This window comes from Sinocyclocheilus grahami, unplaced genomic scaffold, assembly GCF_001515645.1.
Source record: "Sinocyclocheilus grahami isolate Dianchi unplaced genomic scaffold, SAMN03320097.WGS_v1.1 scaffold451.1, whole genome shotgun sequence".
Lineage (NCBI taxonomy): Eukaryota > Metazoa > Chordata > Actinopteri > Cypriniformes > Cyprinidae > Sinocyclocheilus > Sinocyclocheilus grahami.
In genome coordinates, this window is record NW_015505630.1 from 708,393 (window position 1) to 733,041 (window position 24,649).

The following is a 24,649-nucleotide window of genomic DNA, read 5'->3' on the forward strand; positions in this document are numbered from 1 at the left end:
AATTAATTTGTAAATTTAACATTAAATATAATATAAATGTAAATAGTTAATAGTATATTTTTTTGGCATATTTCATATTTTATTTAGTATACTAAATTATGGAACCATTACTTATTTGATGATTCTACAAGTTATATTCTGGATTCAAGAACTGTATGTTCTTCAATAAAACCAAAAGTAATTGAGGGAAAATAAAAATAAATTTGATTTCATGTTACATTTTTTTAAGCATTTCAATTTGAATTAGAGATTGATCATTATAATAATATTAATATTGATTTATAAATTTTTACTAAATTGGATGTTCACTGAGGCCTCCTGGTTGAGAACCACTGATATATTGCATCCATTTTGTAGGAAACTAAATGATGTGAAGATAACAATGACACGGAAAACAGTTGATCTGGATTAAAATTTTTAATTAAAATATGAATTTATCCACAGATTAAAAACAAAAAGTAAAATGGAGCTAAAATTAGTGTGAACATATGTCTTTATTTTCCCAGACATGTCCTGGCCAGGATTTCTAAAGTCAGAGCCAGCCTGCAGATTTGAGTTGACAGATTTCTTAATAAATCGCGTAGTGCATTATGGACACAGACTTTTTTTGGCTTCAGACTATCATTCCATCCAGTCAGAGGATATCAAACATGTTTGATAGTTTGAGCCAATTTTAAAAAGCATATTTTTTTCATTTGTCATCTGCATTTGTCAGTTTTTCTTCTGTAACTATTTACAAAGTCGGCAAATGTATGATGCTTAGTGTTTTCAAATCTGATCAGATTTGAAAAGTTATGTAGTGTATTCAAGCCTTTAGAAATCCTGGCCAAGAAGAAAGCCTGTCCGAGAAAAAGAGGACTTATGTAATGATTTGTTTGCCTTATGCGAATGTTGTGAGTGTTAGCTGTACAGCGTTTGTCAATGATTGTGTGTTTCTCTGGGTTGTAAACAGATCCAACTATAGAGATTCTATTTAGTGTCATTCTAAACAACACCTCACCCTCATCTCAGGTAAACCTGCTCTAGCGAATATACACATCTCTGCTCCACTCCTCCTGGTTATGGTTACGGCCCGTCGTCACCCCACCACCTTCTGCATCTTGAGAGTAGCGCTCCCTCAGCTTGCCTCGTCCACGCTGGTGCTGATTGGCTGGTGGTGGGGCCATGTTGAGGTTCTCCTGGTCAGGCTCCGCCCCTTCATCCTCCCAGGAGGCCTGGCGAGGAGCGTGGTGGGCAGGGTTTAGACGGTACGAGCGACACGGGTCCGGCTCCTCGTATGGGTCCGTCTCCATGTCGTCAGTGTAGGCGGAATCCCTGCTGCCCTGGGTCTCGGAATCGAAAGTGTCCTGCCGCGACAGACCTCGTCCACCTGTTTGCAACTGGCTGCGTGAAGAGCGCAGCGGCTGCTTGCCACCCAGGTCGCTCTGGTAGTCTTGGAGACTGCCACGTTCAGGCCCTTCCCTCTTCTGTTCTCCATGCACCAGGAATGGCCCCTACAGCAACCCCAAAACACACCACAACAGGCCAATGCACATGCAGACACACAAAACAGAGTAAGCGGCATGTTAATACAAAGATTAGAGGTCAGCTTTTTACCTTACAAGTTATTTCAACACGTTCCAAGCAATACTATAACCTGAATAACAAATGGCATACATAAAATACATTCTTTACTCATGCTATTATAGGAAAAGGCCATTTTGGTAATGAGATACCAGGGCTCATAATACTCTTATGCTTTGTGTCGTTGCACAAAGCTATGACTATTGCTATGGAGAAACTACAGTTGCAGTTAGTTACCTCTGATTTCTAAGCGCAATCTCTACATTTCATAAAATACAATTTTATAATGCAATAATTAATTCTCTTGCTTTACTTTAAAAATACCTTAAAATACCTTTTAGATTTTCAAAAACATTAGAAAGTAAAATGTATCTGATAAACTGCAGACATAAATAATCACACCATGCAGTAATGTAAAAAAATATTAATCATTAGCGCCCTCTAGTGGCCATATCAAACACATCACACAATAAATAAAGCTGATTTCAACGTGTTTGGTGATGATTCAAAAATGTTGGGCTAGATTAGATCAGATTAGATCATCTAAATTAGATCAGTCATCTTTGGAGTTGAAAAGCATCTCATATTGCAACCCTCTTCCGGAAAAGTTATTAACAAAAATATTGACCAAGATCTTTGTTATCATATAAATTGTTTTTATTTTTAAATCACACACACACACACACACACACACACACACACACACACACATATATTTGAATAAAAAATAATAATAATAACTAAGAAGTGAAGCCATTTAAATATTTGAGGTGCCTCGTGACTATAAGAGGATAAACAGTTTTTATTAAAAGAGCATCTCAAAGCTGCATAACTTTGGTCTCCTAGACAACCGTGTAATTGTGAAAACTGAGCAGATGGATGCTCATTTTTTGTTGTTCAGATTGCAGTGAGATAGTTGTAAAAGCACACATACTGACTCCATCCTTGGTTTCCCTTACTCACTCACTCACTCGCTGTCTCTCGCTTCTGCACGCAAACACACACTTTCATTTAACTTGGGTAAACAACATTAGCGTCAATGCACATACACAAGCTTCTGTTAGAAATTCGGCTCAGTGTTAATAGGATAATGGATCTAAGTGCATTTTTTCAGAGCTGGTGCCATGGCAACCTGGAAGAGGGTAGCGATCTGAACTACGTTTCCTAGATGACAAGTGGCCACTGTAAAGAGCAGCAGGTGTTTCTAATGAGGGGACACTGTGTGGACTTTTTATCATTATTTATATCACTGAGAGATCCATCAGAGGAGAGGAGCAGAGACAGATAACAGAATTACAGTCGGGCATTTCTATCTCTTGAGCAGCCATCGTTACTTTTCTGTGATTGGGAGACGGGTACAAGACTCTTCAATATCCCACTGTAATCCTGGCCCCATTTTTAGAGGGCATGTTCCTCCTCCTGTTGCCCTTGCCCTGTAGCAAGGGAGCCATCGAGGAGCTCCAAGTTGCGACGCAGGGAAGTGAGTACCTGTACCTGCAGGTTGGAGACGGGTTCGGGTGAAGCTGCCAGGGCGGCTGTGGCCATGGTGCGATTGAGCAGAGGGTTGGGTGGGTTGCTGCTCGGAGGGTGTGTAGCCTTCCAGTAGGCCTCCAGGTATTCAGCCAGGTGTTCACATGCATCCTCCAGCTGATTCTCATCTAATATTATGTCAAAAAGCTCCTGAAAAAGAGAAAAGGATGTGTTTTAAAAGAGAGCAAACATGCAGTCTATATGTTGGAAACAATTATGCTTCTATGCTATATATCTATGCTATCTTTGCATATGACTAGATAAGACTGAATCTGTGAGCACTCAAATTTCAAAAATCCTGTGTGTGCCTAAGAAACAGAAAATGAAACAGAGAATGAAGAAACAAAATAAAAAAGAAGAAGGAAATGCAGCTTAGGTATTAAATGTACAGAAGAATGAGCAAAAAGCTAACCCCCCCGCCCCTCCCCCCCCAACAACAAATAAAAAAAAAATCTAAAAGTATACATAAATGTAAATCAGCAGAAATCAAAAGTCATATACTCACTGGAGGACACTGTGCAAGTTTATCAGCTGCCACCATTTGGACATTGAGATGTTTGGCCTGAGATTTACCCCTGGACTTTATCAGCCTCTGCAACACCTGATAGCGAGGGAGACACAGAAACACAAATATACGCCCAATAAACATGTTCAGATACATTATGATGTACACACTGAAATCTTTTAACAAAAAACACAAACAAAAAAAGCATCTCTCTGAGGCAGATGTATTGAAACCAATTTGAGCTGTCATACACTACTGTTCAAAATTTTTATGGTCAGTAAGTTTTTCTTTTAAAGAAATTAATACTTTTATACAGCAAGGATGCTTTATTGATATTTAATTGATTAAAAGTGGCAGTGAATACAATTATAATGTAACAAAAGAGAAAAATATATATCACAGGTTCCACAAAAATAAAGGATCATGTGTCACTAAAGACTGTAGTAATGGCGGCTGAAACGTCAGCTTTACTATCACAGGAATAAATTACATTGTAAAATATATTCAAATAGAAAACACTTATTTGAACTGTAATAATATTTCACTAAATTACTGTATTTTATTTTTAAATGCAGCCATCGTGGCCATAAGAGATTTTTTTCAAAAACATTACAAAAACCTCATCGACCACAAACATTTGAATGGCAATCTGTATATTCAGCTAATATGTATAAACCTTTGGAGAGGCAATCTTGATGTAGACTATGATAGGTGCCAGTGACGTCTTGGCCAATTGAGATGGATGGTTGATTGTGTCGGCATCCAGAGCCACTAATTGGAGTGTCCGGGCCAGCTCAAAGATTCTCTCGATTTCACTCTGTACCTCAGCTGCCAGATGGGAAAAAAAAGGAATATGAATATGACAGTTCATGAATATAAAATACATATACATTCATAACTACATCTAAGCACAGAAAGTTCATCTATACACTGCTAAATTTATATTGTTAATTTGTATCTTGTCTCATTTTCTAGTAAAAATATTATCAAAACATCCTGAAAGGATCATAAAATAACTGGAGAAACCACATTGTTATCAATACATGTTTTCAGAGAAAGTATCTGGAATATGAGTGTATTTTGTCTAGCTTTTTTTCATTTAATTTTGCCATAAATGTCACTAAATTTTTGCAGTGTATAGCAGAAAATACTGAAAAAACACAAACACACCTCAAATTTTAATAAACAAGATGAATATCAGGAAGACTTACCTTACAATTTTATTTCATACTCAAACCTATGTTAGTTTATATCATGCATATGCAGGCTATTATGGTCTGCTCAAATATATGCATGTGTGAGTGTGTACACGTGCTAGTTTAGTTCCATTTAACTCTAAGTAAATGGAACCCTGAATAGTATGACTGTAGTTTCCAGAAGGCCGGTTACACGCTATGTGCAGCTTTCTGCATTGATCCATGGAAGTCTGTAGAAAGCTGCAGTTACGTAGATCAGTATGTGTGTTTGCGTATGTGGGTGTGAAGTGCTATATGAGGAGTGGCATCACACTTCTTACAGAGAGTCAGAATCTTTGCATTCAGTTAATTAAAAAAAAGCAGATAGCCATCCTACTTTTTAGTCAAGATACCATTTAAAAAATGTAATAAAATGTAGCTGAACTACTTTGAAGCTATTTAAGGGGCATCATCTTTTAAACTAACATATTACACATTTTACTATTACAAAATCAGAACAATGTTTTCCCGAACAAAACAATGAAGATCTCAATTAGGGTGACAGCATCTTTAACACTTTAAAACATAAACACACACCAAACTAAGTACTACTAACAACCTAACTACAAAACACCTTAATTAATAGGACAGAATGAAAATATTGTGATAACTGGTCCCTAAGCGTGTACACCATGAGAGGAACATGTGGATTCCTCAGAGAGCACAGTGCAATCTGAACACTCTGCACACATTTGTATGTGCACATACAGTATACTGTTCTAGTCAAATGTTATCCAGAATCCATCATTTCATTTACATATACACTAATGTTTTTGAATGAATTATCCTTTGTTTACAAAAAAACACATTTATTTGATAAAAAATACAGTAAAACAGTAACAATGTGAAATATTATTACAATTTAACAGTTTTCTATTGTAATATATTTTAAAATGTAATTTATTCATGTGACGGTAAAGCTGAATTTTCAGCATTACTCCAGTCTTCAGTGTCACATGATTCTTCTTAAATCATACTAATATGCTGATTTGTGCTGAATAAACATTTCTTATTATTATCACAGTTGAAAACATTTGGGCTGCCTAATATTTTGTGGAAACCACAATGTTTTTTCCAGGATACTATGATGAATAGAAAGTTCAGAATACTGTCACTTTTGATTAATTTAATGTATCTTTGCTGAATATTTTTTTTAATTTCTTTCAAAAACAAACAAAACAAAAAAACATATACTGACTGTAAACTTTTAAACGCTAGTGTGTATATATGCACTGCCCCTTACATTTTACATCCTTCCAAAATGTAACAAATTTACAAACTATTACAGCAAAAAATCCAAGTTTAATTCCTTGCGATTCACGTATGATATTATTTTTAATCATGCAGTGTATCAACACAGGCATGTCCTATTTTTTTTTAGCCTATCATCATAACACAAGATGTCAGTCTTGAATAATATGACTTGAGAAAGAGAATACCTATTGTGAATGTTATCTCAGGTTGTTCAGTTTTAAGGCTGTGTGTGCAATATAATGAGAAAACACGACACCTCTACTCAACACCGCCATTTGTTGGCAACAATAGCTTGTTATTGGAAAAGCTACACTGTTCTCAAAACAGTTTACCTACTGAAAAATGTTAGTGTTCTTTTTTTATAGTTAATAACACCACAACTGTGCCAACAAGTTAAGACTGTTGACTCCAAACTCAAGGTAGAGGGGTAAGTACAGGGACAGATGGATGAAGAGTTAGATGAATGGATGGGGACATGAATGAAAAGGGGAAAAGGGTGGGATGATAGGATACATACCCAGTATGTCTGAGGTGAAGAGAAAGAGAGAGGAAGGAAATGTGTGGTGGGAAAGAGTGGCAGGAGAGAGCAAGATGAAAAAGAGAAAAAGGCAGATCAGACATGACTTAACAGAGCAAGAGGAGGAAACACTAAGAAAAATGTTCAGGAAACAGAGAGAATGTGTACACTAGTGAAAACTGACAGGGCTTGACAAACTAATTTTTCAACCATCCAAAAATAGACTAACGGCCTACTCGCACAGAGAGTGCATATTTGCCAAAAAGTCAAATCATTTCTTAGTACGACTTTTTCTGACTGATTGTAAACACTTAAGACACTTTCTTTTTTTCCTCTATAGCAGCTATAAAATCAGAATTCATTTGCATTTCATTCATCCCAACAAACTGGCTATTTGTTTTGCTCTATATGTGAATAGTTCTGTATTTTGAAATGAGCTTTGTTCTTAAGTGCCTGGACTAACACGAATCCAAAACATTTGTTGTTTTGGTCATTCAGCGTGTTGCTAAACCGCATGTTCAGCCTGCTCTGGCTTTATGACCACATGAGGGAGCTCACTGAGTAGCAGTTACACATTTGTGTGCACTGTGCGTTTCATACCCAGACTGGATCTGGTGCTGGAGCGCTCGATGATCGTGTGTTTGCTGGGGTTGTTTAGGACAGAACGTTTGGCAAGTGAGATGTCTGCTGTCACCCTGGTGATGGATATTCTGGAACAAACAACAACCCATAACTATGGTATGCCAATTATAGCATGAGTGTATTGTGATATTTTCAGCATTAACAATCTACACAGATCTTTGCCATTAATATTGACAGTATCTTTGACAACATAAATCTCGCCAAATTTCAAAATGATGAAAAAGGAACTATTTTCTTTTTTACTGTAGATCTTTGCATGTCATGCATATTTAGGTACCCACCTGCCTTCAAATTTGTGTTTTAGAAAATCAAAGAGAGCTTTCTGCATCATATCTGTCACCTGCAACATAACACACACAACTGAGCAACATGAACAACATGACTAAAAATGTAAACTGACATTTTTGGAGAGAGATATATTATCTTGCCTCATAGCCTTTAAGAGATGGTCCCACCAAAATAATGGGTCTCATGGAAGGCACCACATCGTAAGGAGGAACATGTTCCATCTGAAAGTTCACACACAAAATAAAACCTCCTCATTGAAATCATGATTTATATACATGTTTGCCAAAACTGACCTAAAACATCTGGATTTAAAAACATAATTCACACCCATGTGTTAAAGGGTCTTTTTCTTTCGCCAACTTTTGTTTCAAAGCGTTTTTTTTAACCACTTTCTTCTTTGTATTCCCTCTCTAACTCTCTGATATTCTTAGCAGTGGCAGTCCATGAAGGAATTTTCTGGAAAGATGATAAATTAATATTTTTTTAAATATAGGCTAATAACTGAATTTAGTGTAAATTAGTATTGATCAAACCTGATTTCTTATCATTTCAGTCATGTATTTTGTTTAAAATGTATGCTTATATACACAGTCAATATCTCGCTAATATCTTAAAATAGTCTTTATATATAATGTTAATTTATGAATTTAATTTAAAATTACTTTATATTAATGTAATTATACAAATATTACAAGTTAATATAATAAAAGTTATGGCTGTCAATATAAAAAAAAATACAAATAATTTATAATAAAATAGACGGTTTAATTAATAAAATAAATTAACCATTTAATAACATCCAAATTATCAGTTTTTTTTTTAAAACAAAGACATTAGTGTGGTGGATGAACAAGTCATTCAATAGACATGAAACAATTGGCTTTAGAATTCATATACTGTATGTTTACTTCCATATCATGTGAATGGCTCCTCATTTCACTTGCTTGGCATATGAAATATACATTTCTGAGAGAAGATAGATAAATGCCAAAGTGAAATATGTATATTCATTAATGTAAATGTATGTAATTAGGATCAACGGCTGCTTGATAGTAAGCCTAAGGAAATGAGTATTATGTACACTATAAATATTTGCTTATATCCTAACCAGTTGACCAGACTGAAATTTATTTTACTTTTTATGTTATACTTTGGGAAAATATTTATGTATGTACCCATGAAGGAGTGTTGTTTGACTGTTATTGTGCTGAAGTTCATAAAAAGAAAGTAAAAAAAACAAAAACAAAAAAAAACATTTATAATAAAATATATTGTTTTTTTTTAAAACAAAGACATTAGTGTGGTGGATGAACAAGTCATTCAATAGACATGAAACAATTGGCTTTAGAATTCATATACTGTATGTTTACTTCCATATCATGTGAATGGCTCCTCATTTCACTTGCTTGGCATATGAAATATACATTTCTGAGAGAAGACAGATAAATGCCAAAGTGAAATATGTATATTCATTAATGTAAATGTATGTAATTAGGATCAACGGCTGCTTGATAGTAAGCCTAAGGAAATGAGTATTATGTACACTATAAATATTTGCTTATATCCTAACCAGTTGACCAGACTGAAATTTATTTTACTTTTTATGTTATACTTTGGGAAAATATTTATGTATGTACCCATGAAGGAGTGTTGTTTGACTGTTATTGTGCTGAAGTTCATAAAAAGAAAGTAAAAAAAACAAAAACAAAAAAAAACATTTATAATAAAATATATCTTTATACATTACATGCATTTGTGTAATGCACATTTGTAAGAAACTGAATAAAATGCCAGGCAAATAAAATATTTTGCTTTATTCAAAATCTTTTTTTTTTTTTGGATGCTTAGCTTATCAATTGATTCCCAATTCCTCGCACTCCTCTGGTCCCGTTATATAATACATAAATGACCAAAAGCTTCAGAGGGGTAGCTAAAAACAACCGGAACATCTACAATCTACTGTCATCATTTTAAACTCTAATTCACCCAGTCGGGCGTCTGTGCATGTGTGATTGTGTGATGGTAGCCATTGTGACAGCAGTAACAAGCGTGGGCTACTCTCTATGTCACAAACCCATAATGGAAATGGAAACCTTGGAAACCTGTCAGGGTGTTTCTGCCTCATCTTGTGTGCATGTGCAAGAGGATGGCAGACTCCCCATGTGTCCACACGTGTGGGTGGACACATGGGCCGGACTCATTCATTTCTTAATTCAATCTGAATGAGATGTATATGCCCTGTAGAGCTAATAAACCCTGACAGATTTTTCCCTCTCTGAACAATTTTTTTTTGTAAACAGGACTGGAAATATACAGAAATCCTGTCTGTATGCCACAACAATTCACATTCGATCCTTTAGAGAAGCAAACTAGCATAGAACAATTTTATTAGCCTTTTCTGAAATATATTCAAATAAATGCTCAGCTGATATAAGGACATGATGACGATAGCCTTAAGACTCCGATATCTTCATAACAAACCCAAAGAGAGAAATACGAAACAGAAAGTTTGCTGTTGCTATGACTCACCGATTTCTGTTTCTGTTTGGCAGGCCCACCTATCATTCCACACGCACACACACCCGCAGAAGGAGAGAGAGGACAAGCAAGCAAACAAACAGAAGCTTGTTAGTGACAAATTGTTAATACATTTAGGATGCTGGGAAAGGATGAATCAACAAATCAGAGGTGGCCAAATGAAGAAAAGATGGAACCATTAAGGTATTAGATAAACCTTCCTGATTAATCATTCAGGTTGATGTGTAGTAAAATTCTCCCAGCATGAACACAGTCTCATGAGGCTTAATTCAAATGACTGGATTTGTGAGTCTAGATTCACCCAAGAATACACATTCTGTCATTATTTATTCACCCTCATGTCGTTCCAAACATGTATGACTTAAGGCCCGATCACACCAAGAACAATAACTTTATTAGCGTCCACACCAGTGAACTATATCTCGTCTGTTTATTCCAAGCCCACGCTCGTCACTCGCTTTAAATTCTCGAGCTTGTTATAGCAGGATTGATTCTAATTGGCTGTCAATGAATTTATCGTTCATCAGCTGGAAAAAATTATTCTGAAAGTGATTCCAACGATATAGTTTCTCTGTGCCTTTATCGTTATAGTTGTGGTGTGGACTCTGCTATTGTTTAATATTGAGAACGATTTTTAGAACTATATCTTTATCGTTATCTTTATAGTTATCGTCCTTGGTGTGAACAGGCCTTTACTCTCGTCCAAGAAACACAAAAGGATGTGAGAAAATGACAAACAGCACCATTAAAGTACCATAAAAGTAGTCCATATGACTTATGCACTATATACCAAGTCTTTTAATCATATGGCTTCAACAGACTTGAAATATTATAACTGGTGTAGTACTTGTGTTGTTTTTGTTATTTGCAGAGCATTCTTCCTAATATTTTATATATAAGATGCATATATTCATTCTTAATTTCATTCAGTTTTATTTTGTATGATTATACAATTGAAAATGAATAATCATACAGGGTGAGTAAATGATGAAGAATTTTAATTTTGGCTGGACTATACCTGTAATAATGCATTCACTTAATCCCTTGGATGTGAATTTTTACCAAACAAACACACAAAAGGCAAAGACTCCCCTAATGTTTCAAAGACACAGAAGTTGCTTGGTTAGGAACGAGTCTGATTATTAGTCACATCTGAAGGAGGCTGTCTATTGATGCATTCTGGGGTTATCACCAGGGTTACCTTCTTAAAGAAAGGGAGGCGGGACAGGTTGCCTTGAGGGGAGGTGACACTTCCGCCCACACCCTTTTGGTCACGGGTGTTGGCAGGCTCCACCTCCTCAACATCCGAATCCGAATCGTCATAAAGTCCAGAGGACAAGTCAGCTAGGGGACCAATTGGGAGGTGGATGGGTTTTAATAAAAGAGAGGATGGGGGATGGAAGAGAGAAATAGAGAAGGAAATGAGGGTGAAAGAACAGGGAAACAAGGGTAATGGACAGAAAATGAGAGAGGAGGAAGAGAGGAAGAACAGCAGCATGATGTACAGACTTCACCGAGTCAGAAAGGTAATGAGAACACAAAAGGTGTTTTAAAAATGACAAGCAAAATTAAAAAAGAAATTACCTTTTCAAGAAATACAAACAAGTGGTATAGTGTCAAGTCCCTTCTCTGAGTTTGGGTTTTTAAATTAATTTTAAATTCATGTTTATGGGTTAAAGGAATATAATTTACCCTATACTAACAACAAGCAAACGATATTATACTTTTTTTCTTCTTTTAATTGTTTATTTATTAAAATAATCCACATGAAAGTCAAGTTTTTACATTGATTCCAAAACAATAACAATAATATACAACAATATACATAACATTTTTGTAATTTTCACAGAAAAAAGCTACAGTAAAAACATGTCAACTACAGTAATTGCAGTTACATGCAAGTTACCTCATATTTATACTGCGAGAAACTGTAAATAGTTTAACAAAATTTTACTGTGAAATCTATTTTTTTGCAGATAAAAACCATGAAATACCATATAATTTAGGGTGAAAAATAGTAAAAGGACCTTTCAAGTCATCCCTGGCTGACACAACAGGATTAGATTTTATATAAATAATTTTGTTTCTTCTTGTTTTGTACATTATTTATTGCATTATTTTATCATCATTTATGTACTACTTGCGATGAACATACTTTCTATAGATAGGCCACTTACAAAGAATTCTGATTCATCATGTGGCTTTCCGCTTTACCAGTACATTTCAAGGTACAACACAGATTTTAGTAGATTGGTAAATTAATATATATTTAATGTAATATATAAGTTTTAGGTTGATTATATTTTACAGGGAATTTCTGGCAACCACAGCTGCCATATTTTACTGTATATTTAACAGGATATTTTTTACAGTGTCAAGTATCAATCAAAATTGGTTTTATTTGGTTTTATACTTGACCCAAAATTGGTTTTATTTGGTTTTATACTTGACCAAACATCACCAGAAGCGGCGACATCTATAGTTAAATAAGTTGAAAAAGGTATCTGCTGGTGTACAATGTTATTTTAGCAACCTGAATTATTTGTACACTCATATTTTGCTCATTTTCTTTTATTTTTGGGTACTGTTTTTGTTTTTTGTACTTTTATTGTTTTTCATTCCATTCCATTCCATTTAAGGAGGACCTCACTTGCCTCCTGAGAAAATGCCCCTGATTACAAATTAATCAAACTCCCCGAGTTGGCACAGCTAAGACAGAGCGCATAAACCCCAGGTAGCTCAATGTGAGAAAGATTTGAAACTACAATTACAGATGATGATGACAAAGAGAAAAGGAAGAATTGATAAAACAACAGATAAAGACTGGAAGACTAGAAGAATGAGTGTTAAGAGGGAAGAGAAGACGGCAGAGGGGATCCTAAAGGGGTGTTCTAACTGTCACTTTGTTCAATGATTACCCAGTGTGAAAGTAATGGGTTTATGTTCTGTATATGTGTGGGTTTAGAGGCACAGGGATGTCATAACCCATCACAACAGAACCAAAAAACTGACAGCATTACTGTCTGATCATACCTGTTCCAGGTGGAGTGGGCCTCCGGGCACCTGTGGCAACATCCAGACTAGAGCTTCCACCAGACTTACTAGAAATAGATAGAGAGACCAATGGAAAGTACTTAAAACATACAACAATATGGTTAGTGGCTACATCCATCACCTTTTAAAAGTTTCTGGTCTGTAAATATTGTTTACATATTTTTGAAAGAAGTCTCTAATGCTCACCAAGGCTGCATTTATTTGATCAAAAACACATTAAAAACAGAATGTAATTTATTCTTGTGCATGTAATTTTTTAGGATTCTTTGATTAATAGAAATTTCAAAAGAGCAGCATTTATTTGAAACAGAAATCTTATGTAACATTACAAATGTCTTTACTAACTTTTAATCCATTTAATGCATTTTTGCTGAATAAAACTATTAATTTCTTTCAAAAACAATCATGACCCCCAACTTTTGAACAGTGGAGTAGCTAGTGATGCAAGGAGTACATGTCTGTTTCACACAGCAACAACCGCATAAGTGCTACAGCATACAGAAAAAAAACTGAAATAGGCTCATGTGATTGGCTGTTACCTGGAGCTAAGGCGGTTCTGTCTCAATCTCTGTTCTTGTAATTGACGGGTGCTCTCAAGCTTCACTGGACTGGGGATAAACCCCACCTCACATCCTTCCTTCACCAAACGCCCAATCCACCAGTCATTATTATACTTCTGTTAACAGAAAAACACACAAACATAGAAACACATGAACACACAGCTTTTGAATCATGTAAGCCAAAGGTACAGTTACCGTCCATATGATTACATGCATATAATTATACTGAAGATCAGTATATTGTTGAAGGATTAAATTATACATCGAATGGTGCTGTAAGCAATATCAGATATTTCAGCAGTGTTTTTGCGGTTGCCAAAGTAGATGTCATTTATTTCAGTGATGTCTGTCATTTTACCGGTAAATGTTAAATTGCTTACGACACCTTTGAAGGGAAAATATGGCTGTCTGACCTCTTTGATGTGCAGGAAGTCTTTGGATTCGAAAGAGATAGCCATGCCCTGAACCGGCACATCATCATTAGGGCCTGGGTTATAGCCAACATTAGTCCTCACCGCAAACGCTACAGGCTTGGTCTTCAGAGAGAAAGGGGATGAGAGAGATAAATGGAGAGGATTAAAACAGAGAGAACTGTTAGAAAAGAAAGAGCTCCAGCGAAAAACTCTATAGAGATAAAGGAAGGACAGTGGTCATATGATCAGTTTTACAGCTAACATATGGAAGTGATCTTATATATAGTCAAGAGCAGAGGTCTTCAATCCTGCTCCTGGGGACCCACCATCTTGCAAAGTTTATTTCCAACCTACTTCAGCACACCTGCCTGTGTATTTTTAAAGTGATCCTGAAAAGCTTAATTAGCTGGTTCAGGTGTGTTTGATGAGGGTTGGAGCTGAACTCTGCAAGACGGTGGGTCCCCAGGAGCAGGGTTGAAGACCCCTATAGGGACATCTCAAAATGATGTTCTTTCTACAATCAAGTCTATTATCTTCACTCATAGAAGAGTCTGAATAATAGACCAATGAGAAATCGATAAAGAGAAACTGGAACAGAGCATGAAAGAACATGAAAAAGTAAGACACCTTAGCCTTCTCTAGAGTGGCAAGAGCTTGTCTATCGGCTTCTTTCCTGAGAGCCTCAGGGTCCTCCTCCAGAGACACGTCAGAGTCTGAAGGACGACTGGTGTAGGAGTCTGCTGAGCCCTGCCAGAGAACAGAGAGGGGGAGTGAGAGGGAGGCAGGGACGGAGGGTGAATCTGTGTTAACAGCCTTTGGCACAGTGTTTGAAAAAGCTCTTTTTTTAATTAGTATTCCTTATCTAAAACCAAACACAATAACAATTTTACATCTCTTCTTCCACCAGGCCAAAAGAGAAGTGGCACAAATGACCACACAGTGAGTTATTGTACGACATGCAAACAATTTGTGAATGAAGAACAGGTTGAAGGAGAGGGAGAAACAGTGTGGGAGGAAGGGAAAGAGAGCAGAAGGTACAGTACAAACACGAGAAAAGAGTTTCTAAGAATATGAGAGTAGCAAAACAGAAAAAAGCAAATATTTAGAGCAGCTGAATCAAAGGAGATGAGCTTCGCATGATTCTTACAGTTTGTGTATGTGCAAGGATGTAAACAAACATTCGAGATACTGGTGTGTCCTCAACTACAAGAACTTGTTTGTCCCAGGGGTTGATTCTTATTAAAATTGACGTTTAATTAATTAATTAATTAATTAATGTTAGTTTTTTTTTATCACGGTCACATTACAATAATCATGGAAACTTTTTCTTCACGCCTTCATCATTTATTTATGCTATTTTTAAAATGCTTTTGCTTTTCAGATGTATAGTTTTTACTGTTTACCCATTAAAATCCATCAAAAGGTACAAGTGAATATGAATTATTAATTTAATTATTAAAATAAAAAAAACGATTAATAATAATAATTTAAACAGAAAAGAATACTCAATACTTCTGATATATAAAATTAATAATACCAATTTTTACATTAAATTACACGTGTTACTCCCATCACGATTAACAAACAAGCAATCAATAAAGTGTTATCAAAAGTGCGTGTTACCAAGGTGACAAAAGTCTCAATGAAGAGCTTAAGATGAAATATGACATGACAAAACGTGTACAGACTGTGAAAATCACTTGTGTACAGACTATTTTTATTTCCATCACAATCATTTTCACTGCAAAATGCTATCAAGCACAATATATAATTAGAGATTATAATAAAACACACTATGATAAAACACACATATGTCTGTATTGATTTTTACTTGCTTTAGAGTCTGGTTAAGTTCATGAAGATACTAAAAGCAGACAAAAACACACACAAATCGTCGTGGCATTGACTTTCACAGTACAGTACGGTGTCAGAACCTTTATATAAGCCTCCCACTCCTCTCATCTTTTTTCCCCTACTTTCCTCTCGTTTTCCTGTCTATGTTTCAGGTGTCGAGCGGACTCTTATTCGTGGGAGGTGTGGACGGTGTGCGGACAGCTGCAAGAATGACTCACTGGATGGATGCGCTTTGCGTGTGTGAACATGAGTGCACTAGGTTTGTCACATATTTGTGAGTATGTGTGTGTGCATGTGTGTTTTAAATAGAAATGAGAATGTGTCAGACTGACATATGCCATATGCATTGATGTTAAATTATTCATTGTGAAACAGAGGGTCACGGGAACCCAGCACACACACTAAATATCACTGGTTTCACTAGACAGCAACAGATTGCACACACACACACACACACACACTTTGCCTGGTAGACTATCACTTTTACAGCAGAGATGTTATGTTATATTTGTAATTGTCATTAGAGTGGTCATAAAGTGGGCTAAATCTGAATCCTGCCAGAAACAAATCACACAAACACGCACGTTTGTCTATCATGGTAGGGATTTTCCACTGACATCTATATTTTTATACTGACCTGAGTGACCTCATGATATTTCTATCTTCAAACCTTAAGCCAAACCCGTTCTGAATGATCAAGTCATTATTTTGTATGTTTATTAAGAAAAACCACATTGGTCCTGTTGGCTGGTCCCACAGTGTAAGTGATTTCAGGTTTTACGATTCTTGTTGGGAAATCTGACGCCTGAAATGTAGGGAACCTGACACACACCAATGTTTACGGAGCTATTTAAATGGGGACATTCCATAGACGTCTATTGTTTTAATAAACCGCAAGTTATAAATACAATATCCTAAACGAAATGAAAAGGACTGTGTGGGAGAGGTGGAGATGAAGGATTAGTACTAGCTCTGAAAATCTCCCACTCACTCATTGTGGGATGATCAAATGTAACAATTATACCTCTCTATATGAAATCAACAATAAATGACTGGTAGATTATTCTGATGTTATTATTTTAAAATTCCTTTCCCAGGTTTTTATAAGAAATATGATTTCAGTTTAAATGAATGTTTTGCACTCAGCGTATGTTAAGCTCAAAAATGCAGATTACTACATAAAATAACTTCTCTACGTTTAAAAAAGAAGAAGCAAAAATCATGGTTACAGTACTTACACTTACAATGGAAGTATTCAAAACACATTTAAAAACATTTTCAAACTGTTATACAAACTTCATATTTCTCCAAATTTTTTCTTCTTCAGGTTTATACAACTATACAGTACTCTAATGGTGAGTATAAACATATATAGAGTAAGTTCTTTCCAACTAATATTTTACATATAGTTATAATATTTCTATTTTTCACATCCAGGTGGACACTGGTGGTTGAGGAGATTTTCTCCTTCAAAAATGTGTAAAGCAATTTGAGAAAAGCGCTATACAAACATAATGGCACAACACAACAACAATAATAAACAAACAAACAAATAAATTACATTATTTTACAGAATTTGGTTAGGTAATATCAGGTAAAAATCGATATTATGGTTTTATTCTGCTTTCTAAATCACTTTCAAAAGACTAAAATCTAAAATCATGAGATTAATCATAATAATTTCAATCTATTGACAGCAATAGTTTTATGATTCTCTTGAGGTTTATATTTACCAGTACTCTAATGGTGAGCAGAAAAATACACAGTGTTACATATATTTATAGTTACGGTGTTATAGTTATATTTCACGTTACAAATAGGGTGTTTACACATAAAAATATGACTGCCTTTTACAATTCAGAAAGGGGCAAGTGTATCATTATATCTGGGCGTCCATATCATCAAACCCCCCAGTGTCTCTGATAAAAGAAACAAACAGAAGATCATACAACATACTGTTTCTTTCACTGATTTTTAATGTTATAAATAACATGTGGATCTGTTTACGTACTTTTACTGTTTACAGAGTACAATGAGTGTAACATGAAAGTCACAAATGCATGTCGCTTCGGGGAATATGCAACAAAACCATATGCTTCTGAATTCATTTGTTGCCAAGGCACTACATGGATCAAATTATGCATTAGCCTATTTGTCCTTAGGACAGCTGAATTGTTCAGGCATTAAGTGAACAGTCTACACAGAATGACAAATAATGGGAAGCACATGCACACAAGCAGATAATATTCATGTATGAATGCATTGACCCCTACAGCAAAGATTAGGATGCTTTTGAACAAACCCTGAATTCTGTTTGCTCATGCAAGCATTGATACCATCCTCACAATCTGCATCAATCTGATCCTGGACACTCAGACATCTTCAAGCCATTTAAGCAATAAATCACAGCTTTATTATTCCACAGAATCTGACCATCAAACTTAAAAAGACACATTTAACGCCAGATCACATTTAGAGATGTATATCTTACAGCTATAAATCTGACAAGCCAAATACCCTGCAGTGAAAATACAGTGAGACTAAACCTGTTGATGACACAAAAGATTACATTTTACACATTTTCTCTGCATCCTATTCCTAATTCTTTCATATTTTTAATCAAAAATGATGCCAATCACCAAACCAGGCAATTTTACAATTTACTGAGCCACATAAGATTCAGTCGACAGTCACTGTAACCCTGATTTTTACCAAATACAGAGATTTTCCCTCAGCATTTCACCTGCTCTTTCACATTACATCACAGCATTTTAGCATTTCAAATGCTTAAGATGGTTATGAAAGGCTCATCTAGCGATTCAACTCAATGTTGCCTGAAAAAGCACATGCAAAGATATGTTTTCACCCTTATTTATTGTTCTACCTCCACAAAAAGCTCCTTTAAAAGCTCAGTAAACATAATTAGCATTGTGGAAGCATAATTAATCACATTTGATGCAGTTCTATAATGAATGTATGAACACCTCTGTTAGTTGGTACATGTGATTTAGTTGAATAATCACACTCCATGGGTGCCAAGACCGGACAGAAACCCAGGCAAAGGGCCCTGTGACAAGGCAGCCAGTACCAACAAGGTCCCTGAGCAGTGCTGGAGGTCTAATTTAAACCCAGCAGGCCTAAGCAACTGCCCAGCCCAAAATGGAATCAAACAGCAGCATGTGAGAGAGAGAGAGAGAGAGAGAGAGAGAGAGAGAGAGAGAGAAGGAGAGAGAGAGAGGGAGACAATAAAAGGAGAAAGAGGTAGAGAGAAGGTGCAATATTGATAAGAAAAGATCCATGTTTCCAAGGCAGTTTTTTGACGCAGTCGTTAGTACGCTTAATTTACCACCACACAAACTCACACGGACGTTTCCAGGTGTTTCTTACCATTGCGGGCCTCTGAATCCGTGCGTTGGTCTCCATGGCACTCGCTCCTTGCCACGGTAACACAGAGTCACACCCAAAGATCTGAGTCCTCGCTGAACACGATGTGTGTGTGTGTCACAAGAGGGTTTGTATCAATGTGTGTGTAGCTGTGATGGGTGTGTGTTGCAAAAGTCAGCCAGGAGAGTATACGTGTGTGTCAGGGATTGACCAATTGCTCTGCTAACCTCATCACCCCCTCCTGGCTCATTCTGACACTCACAAACACACACACACACACACACACACAGCTGAAACCTGTACTCAGTTTCCAAGTTGAAGGGGGTAAAGAGAGCGAGAGAGAGAGAGAGAGAATTGGGGTGGGGTGGGGGGTCAAATTGCAGGACTTGTGCTACATTTGCAGACTGAGGGGTTAAATTTAGCTGTGACAGGCAGGGGCAGATCTCTCTCTCTCTCACTCAGCCTCTCCCATGTTTAGCTCCGGTATAGAGTGGCGAGTGCCAGAAAGAGTGGGAATGTGAACGTCAGAGACAGAAAGACAGACAGACAGACAGAAAGAAAGAAAGTGAGAGACCCTTTTGAACACTCCCCTCTCTGACAGAAGGCCACCTGACTCATTGTGTCTGTTACCGGTGGATCCCACACACCGTTTATTCAGTTGCGCCACCTGAGGTTGACTCACTCAAGTAGAACAGCTTAATTTAGTTTAAAATCACCTGCGTGTGACCTTGTTAATAGTGATAAACTGATATATTTATTTGGCAGACTGAAATTGGCCAATATTTAAACATTTTGAGATTATCAGTCACTAACAGTGCCTGCAGAAGTGTTTGTTTTTGTTGAAAATGTATCATTGTTTTCTACTATTTGCTTGAGCCAATTGTGTTTGTCTATTGTTGTGAAATAATTGAAAATCAGATCAAATTTTATATTCAATTTATGCAGAAACTTATGGTAAATCCACATTTTCTTCAAACCTCCAATATTCACATACACTCTTAAAAATAGAAGAACCTTTTTGTCTAAATGGTTCCATAAAGAACCATTTAACATCTGAAGAACCTTTCTGTTTCACAAAAGGTTCTTTGTGGTGAAAGAAGGTTCTTCAGATTATAAAAAGTTAAGAAAGGGATGGTTCTTTAAAGAACCTTTGACTGAATGGTTCTTTGTGGAACCAAAAATGGTTCTTCTATGGCATCGCTTGAAGAACCTTTGGAAGCACCTTTATTTTTAAGAGTGTACTTTTCCAGCAACTGTGTATAATCTATCGCAGTCCAGTAATTGGCCTCAGTCATTGAAAAATCTGTATTAGATGACTACTGCCTAGTAATAGATTTAGTGTTTGTCAGCTGAACAAACACTCACCCACACACACACACCCCCCCCCAACACACATGCTATATAAACAAGCACAATAATCCATTTGCCTCCTCCTCTTCCGACTGTGCAACATGCTGCAGGGAGATTCGGGGCCCTGTCACCATGGAAACCTGGCCAGTATAAGAGCACAACCGTGTATGTGTGTGTGTGTGTATTTGTTCATATGTGTATACGCGTGGGCGTCTATGAGACCAAGGCCTACACAGGTTTTCATACTTTCAGCTGCCAAAGAGGGGGCAGACACATGCGGAAACGTACTATACAATCATAAATATTCATGAAGCTTCTAAAGTACGTCCTTACAGGAGCACTAAATATCTTCATCTTTGAAGGTACACAAGTTTGTGAGCACATGTAAGAAGAATCAATTTTATGCACACGTATATTTGAAGATAGGCAGGAGTCAACCTTTCCAGTCTGCATGGGGGGGGGGGGGGGTCCCCCTGGGAAGGAGGAGCGGAGGAGGTACTTTAGCATGAAACCCCTTGTGGATGGGCAAATGTCGTTGAGCAGGGGCTATGAGTAGGGCTTTGGGAGAGGAGGACACATTTCAGCGTGACACAGGAACCTTCCTTAAAATCTCAAGTGGACAGAAAAAGAAAAGAAAAAAGAAAAGGACTTGATACTAACTATATACAATATACTGCCTACTACAGGACCTGATTACATTTAGGGTTGCACTGATATTAAAATTATGACCAAAACGATAAGCCAATAATTATTTCCATGCCCATTAATTGATACATGGCTCATATCAAATTCTATTTTTTTTTTGTCTAAAACAAAAACCTAAAATTAGTTAAAACTGAATTTTGACAAATTGATATTCATTTTGAGATTTGCGAAAGATCCCATTTAACAGAGTTATTAAATTATTAAAAGGGTCATATGATGCGATTTAAATTTTTCCTTTCTCTTTGGAGTGTTACGAGCTCTTGGTGCATAAAGAAGATCTGTAAAGTTGCAAAGACTAAAGTCCAAAGAGATATTCTTTATAAAAGTTAAGAGTCAACCACGCCCTCCTAAAACGCCTCGTTTAAACACGCCCCCACATGTCTACATCACAATGTGGGAAGATTTGCATAATGCCGTAAAGGCGTAACTTTTATTCTCGCTGTTGCCGCCGCCGCCGCCGCCATGTTGACATTCCTGCAGTCAGCATGCCAATTGCACGCTCCCTCAAAACTTGCGACATCTGTGGCATTGTGCTGTGTGATAAAACTGCACATTTTAGAGTGGCCTTTTATTGTGGCCAGCCTAAGGCACACCTGTGCAATAATCATGCTGTCTAATCAGCATCTTGATATTTTTTAGATTTGTCCACGCTTGTATTTATCCAGCAATAAAACCATAGAGATAAATATAAAAGTGCCACTTCAGACAAAACAGATATAACCCAGACAAATAAACACAGTAAACAACTCATGCAAACACGTGCAAACACACACACATGCACTGAAGCAGATTGCACGCAGCGGCTTTTGTGTGGCATCAGGTGTGACCGTGGCATAAAGGGAAATGTAAGGGGATGTTCTGTTGTGCAGCTGCCATTTGAAGCCGTGATCAAACACACCAGCCAGTCCTCAGAGAGCCAAGAAGCACTCAACCTCAGCACTAAAAACCATGGAGGTCTGATCTAATGGCACCGAAAGTAATGGGAAAATTAGAAAGTGATCCATCAGGAGAGCCCGCAGGGATAAGGGGGTCAATTATTCAGGGGTCTCATCCTAATAAACACTGGCTTGAGAGCCACACCCATTAACTCACAACACAATTCTGTGTGTGTATCTGACAGTGGGACTGATATACAATCCCTGGTTGTGACCACATGTTTTTGTCAGCAATCAACACATCGGCCTATACACTTCCACACACACACACCCCCCCCCAACACACATGCTATATAAACAAGCACAATAATCCATTTGCCTCCTCCTCTTCCGACTGTGCAACATGCTGCAGGGAGATTCGGGGCCCTGTCACCATGGAAACCTGGCCAGTATAAGAGCACAACCGTGTATGTGTGTGTGTATTTGTTCATATGTGTATACGCGTGGGCGTCTATGAGACCAAGGCCTACACAGGTTTTCATACTTTCAGCTGCCAAAGAGGGGGCAGACACATGCGGAAACGTACTATACAATCATAAATATTCATGAATCTTCTAAAGTACGTCCTTACAGGAGCACTAAATATCTTCATCTTTGAAGGTACACAAGTTTGTGAGCACATGTAAGAAGAATCAATTTTATGCACACGTATATTTGAAGATAGGCAGGAGTCAACCTTTCCAGTCTGCATGGGGGGGGGGGGGGGCCCCCCCGGGGGGGGGGGGGGAGGGGGGGGAAGAAGAGAGGAGGGCCCCCTCGTCTGGGAACGCATACCCGAGCGCCCAGGGGCGGCACGGAGAGATGCCTAGCCCGCGATCCCCTCACCTTGTCCGGGGTGAGGCGAGTCATCGGAACGTTTGAAACGGCTCTTCCTCTTTGCATACTTCCCCTGAAACATTAGAGAGAAATGAATTAGAAAAGAATGGACACTTTTTTGTATGCATGCCCACTCACTCACACACACACACACACATACAAACACATACATACAATGTGGATTTTAGGCCCGGTCTCTGTGTCCAGATATGATTACCCATAATTACTCATGTCCGCCAGTGTTCTCTGGGAATCAGTAATCTGATTGGCCTTAACATTGGCCAATGGCCTGGCTGCCCTCGGCAGGGCCTCTATGTGGCATTCAAAGGCGCCAGACTCCATTGCCATGGAGATCAGTAGAAGGCTAATTGGGTTTGGTGGCACTAATAGACCCTGATGGATCAGGCAACACTGAAATATGTTCAAACCCTGCATTAACAGCTCACACCATTGGTTCATGCAGTGTTACTATATTATGTCAGGCTGGTTGGGATGTGCAAACAAACAGATCAGCGTTTTGAAAGGGTTTAGACCTTTCAGGGAATCAACTACGAATTACTGGCTTAAAGTTGGGATGTGAAAAAGCACTTTAACAGAAAAAAATTAAACACATCTAACTGAGATTGGAAAGTTATTATCTAGGGGTCATACAGAGTCCAGACATTTAACACTGTCATAATTGTTTCATGGTGATGAACATCTGAAAGGTGCTGTATAACATTTTTGTGCTTGAATGTCTCAAATATAAAAATATGAAATCCTTTTTGCGGTTAAGGAAATAAAATATTAAATAAAACTAGTGCAAATTCTGACAAAGTCATTTACTGTGTGGTTGATTTTGGAAACACACAGACAGAAAACAAGCCTCAACAACAAAGGTTTTCTGCACTGGTTACTCTAACTATGTAATATTATGATTACAGACACAAACCAGTTGCAAGCTTACTACAACTATTGCATAAATCAAACCACAATCAATGCCACATCTTTCCCAATATTGGTAATATCCCAAGGTCTTGCCTCTATCAGTGCCAGTGAAATCATAAAACATTCATTTAAAACCAAACAGAACAGGACAGAACCGCACTGTCTGCATTGCTACTGCGTCATCATAGAAGGTTCATAATAGACATTACAGTCACAAAAAAGGCATAACTGAGCACTGCCATTGCAAGTTACTGTGGTATATGCCAGACACTAGAAATACTTATTTTCCTTCTATAATACATTTCAATATTATTAAAGTCATAATTAATAATTAATATTAAAAACATAAAATCAATTAACCCAATTTCCAACTTCCTTAAAGCACAATCCTGGTCTTGCTGTGCATAAATCACTTGTTTGCATTATTCCCAGTAAAGAAATGGTTAAAATAATGCAGAAATAAAATATAAACATTATATTAAAAACTTCAACTGAAATGAAACCACTTGGCTGGATTCTTGTTTGCAATGATCCAATCTATTGCTACAAAGTTCTACACTACATTTTCCTTCTTAAATG

General features: G+C 37.1%; 1 protein-coding gene and 1 long non-coding RNA gene across 2 annotated transcripts in view; both read right to left on the reverse strand.

The window, feature by feature from the left end:
- Positions 1–478: 478 nt before the first annotated feature.
- On the reverse strand, positions 479–19,546 carry LOC107552492 (voltage-dependent L-type calcium channel subunit beta-1-like). The gene is made up of 13 exons (XM_016234392.1): positions 19,341–19,546; positions 14,727–14,846; positions 14,100–14,222; positions 13,666–13,802; positions 13,106–13,173; positions 11,274–11,416; positions 7,675–7,755; positions 7,528–7,586; positions 7,205–7,314; positions 4,275–4,426; positions 3,599–3,694; positions 3,058–3,243; positions 479–1,493 (listed from the first exon to the last, which is right to left on the reverse strand). The coding sequence occupies exons 1-13, from the start codon at positions 19,374–19,376 to the stop codon at positions 1,023–1,025; spliced, it is 1,782 nt and encodes a 593-aa protein (XP_016089878.1). The 5' UTR covers positions 19,377–19,546; the 3' UTR covers positions 479–1,022.
- A 3,105-nt stretch (positions 19,547–22,651) lies between these two features.
- Positions 22,652–24,649, reverse strand: part of LOC107552493 (uncharacterized) — a 3,344-nt gene continuing 1,346 nt past the window's right edge. The window contains exons 2-3 of the long non-coding RNA XR_001604859.1: positions 24,040–24,044; positions 22,652–22,661 (exon numbers count right to left, since the gene is read on the reverse strand). This is a non-coding gene — a long non-coding RNA (uncharacterized lncRNA). The remainder of the gene's footprint in view (positions 22,662–24,039; positions 24,045–24,649) is intronic.

Coding starts and splice junctions, on each gene's coding strand:
- LOC107552492 (XM_016234392.1), bottom strand. CDS start 19,376: ATGGAGACCAACGCACGGATTCAGAGGCCCGCAATG. Junction 13,174..13,665: donor CAGAACCGCCTTAGCTCCAG/GTAACAGCCAAT, acceptor ATCTATTTCTAG/TAAGTCTGGTGGAAGCTCTA. Junction 7,315..7,527: donor AAACACAAATTTGAAGGCAG/GTGGGTACCTAA, acceptor TGTTTGTTCCAG/AATATCCATCACCAGGGTGA.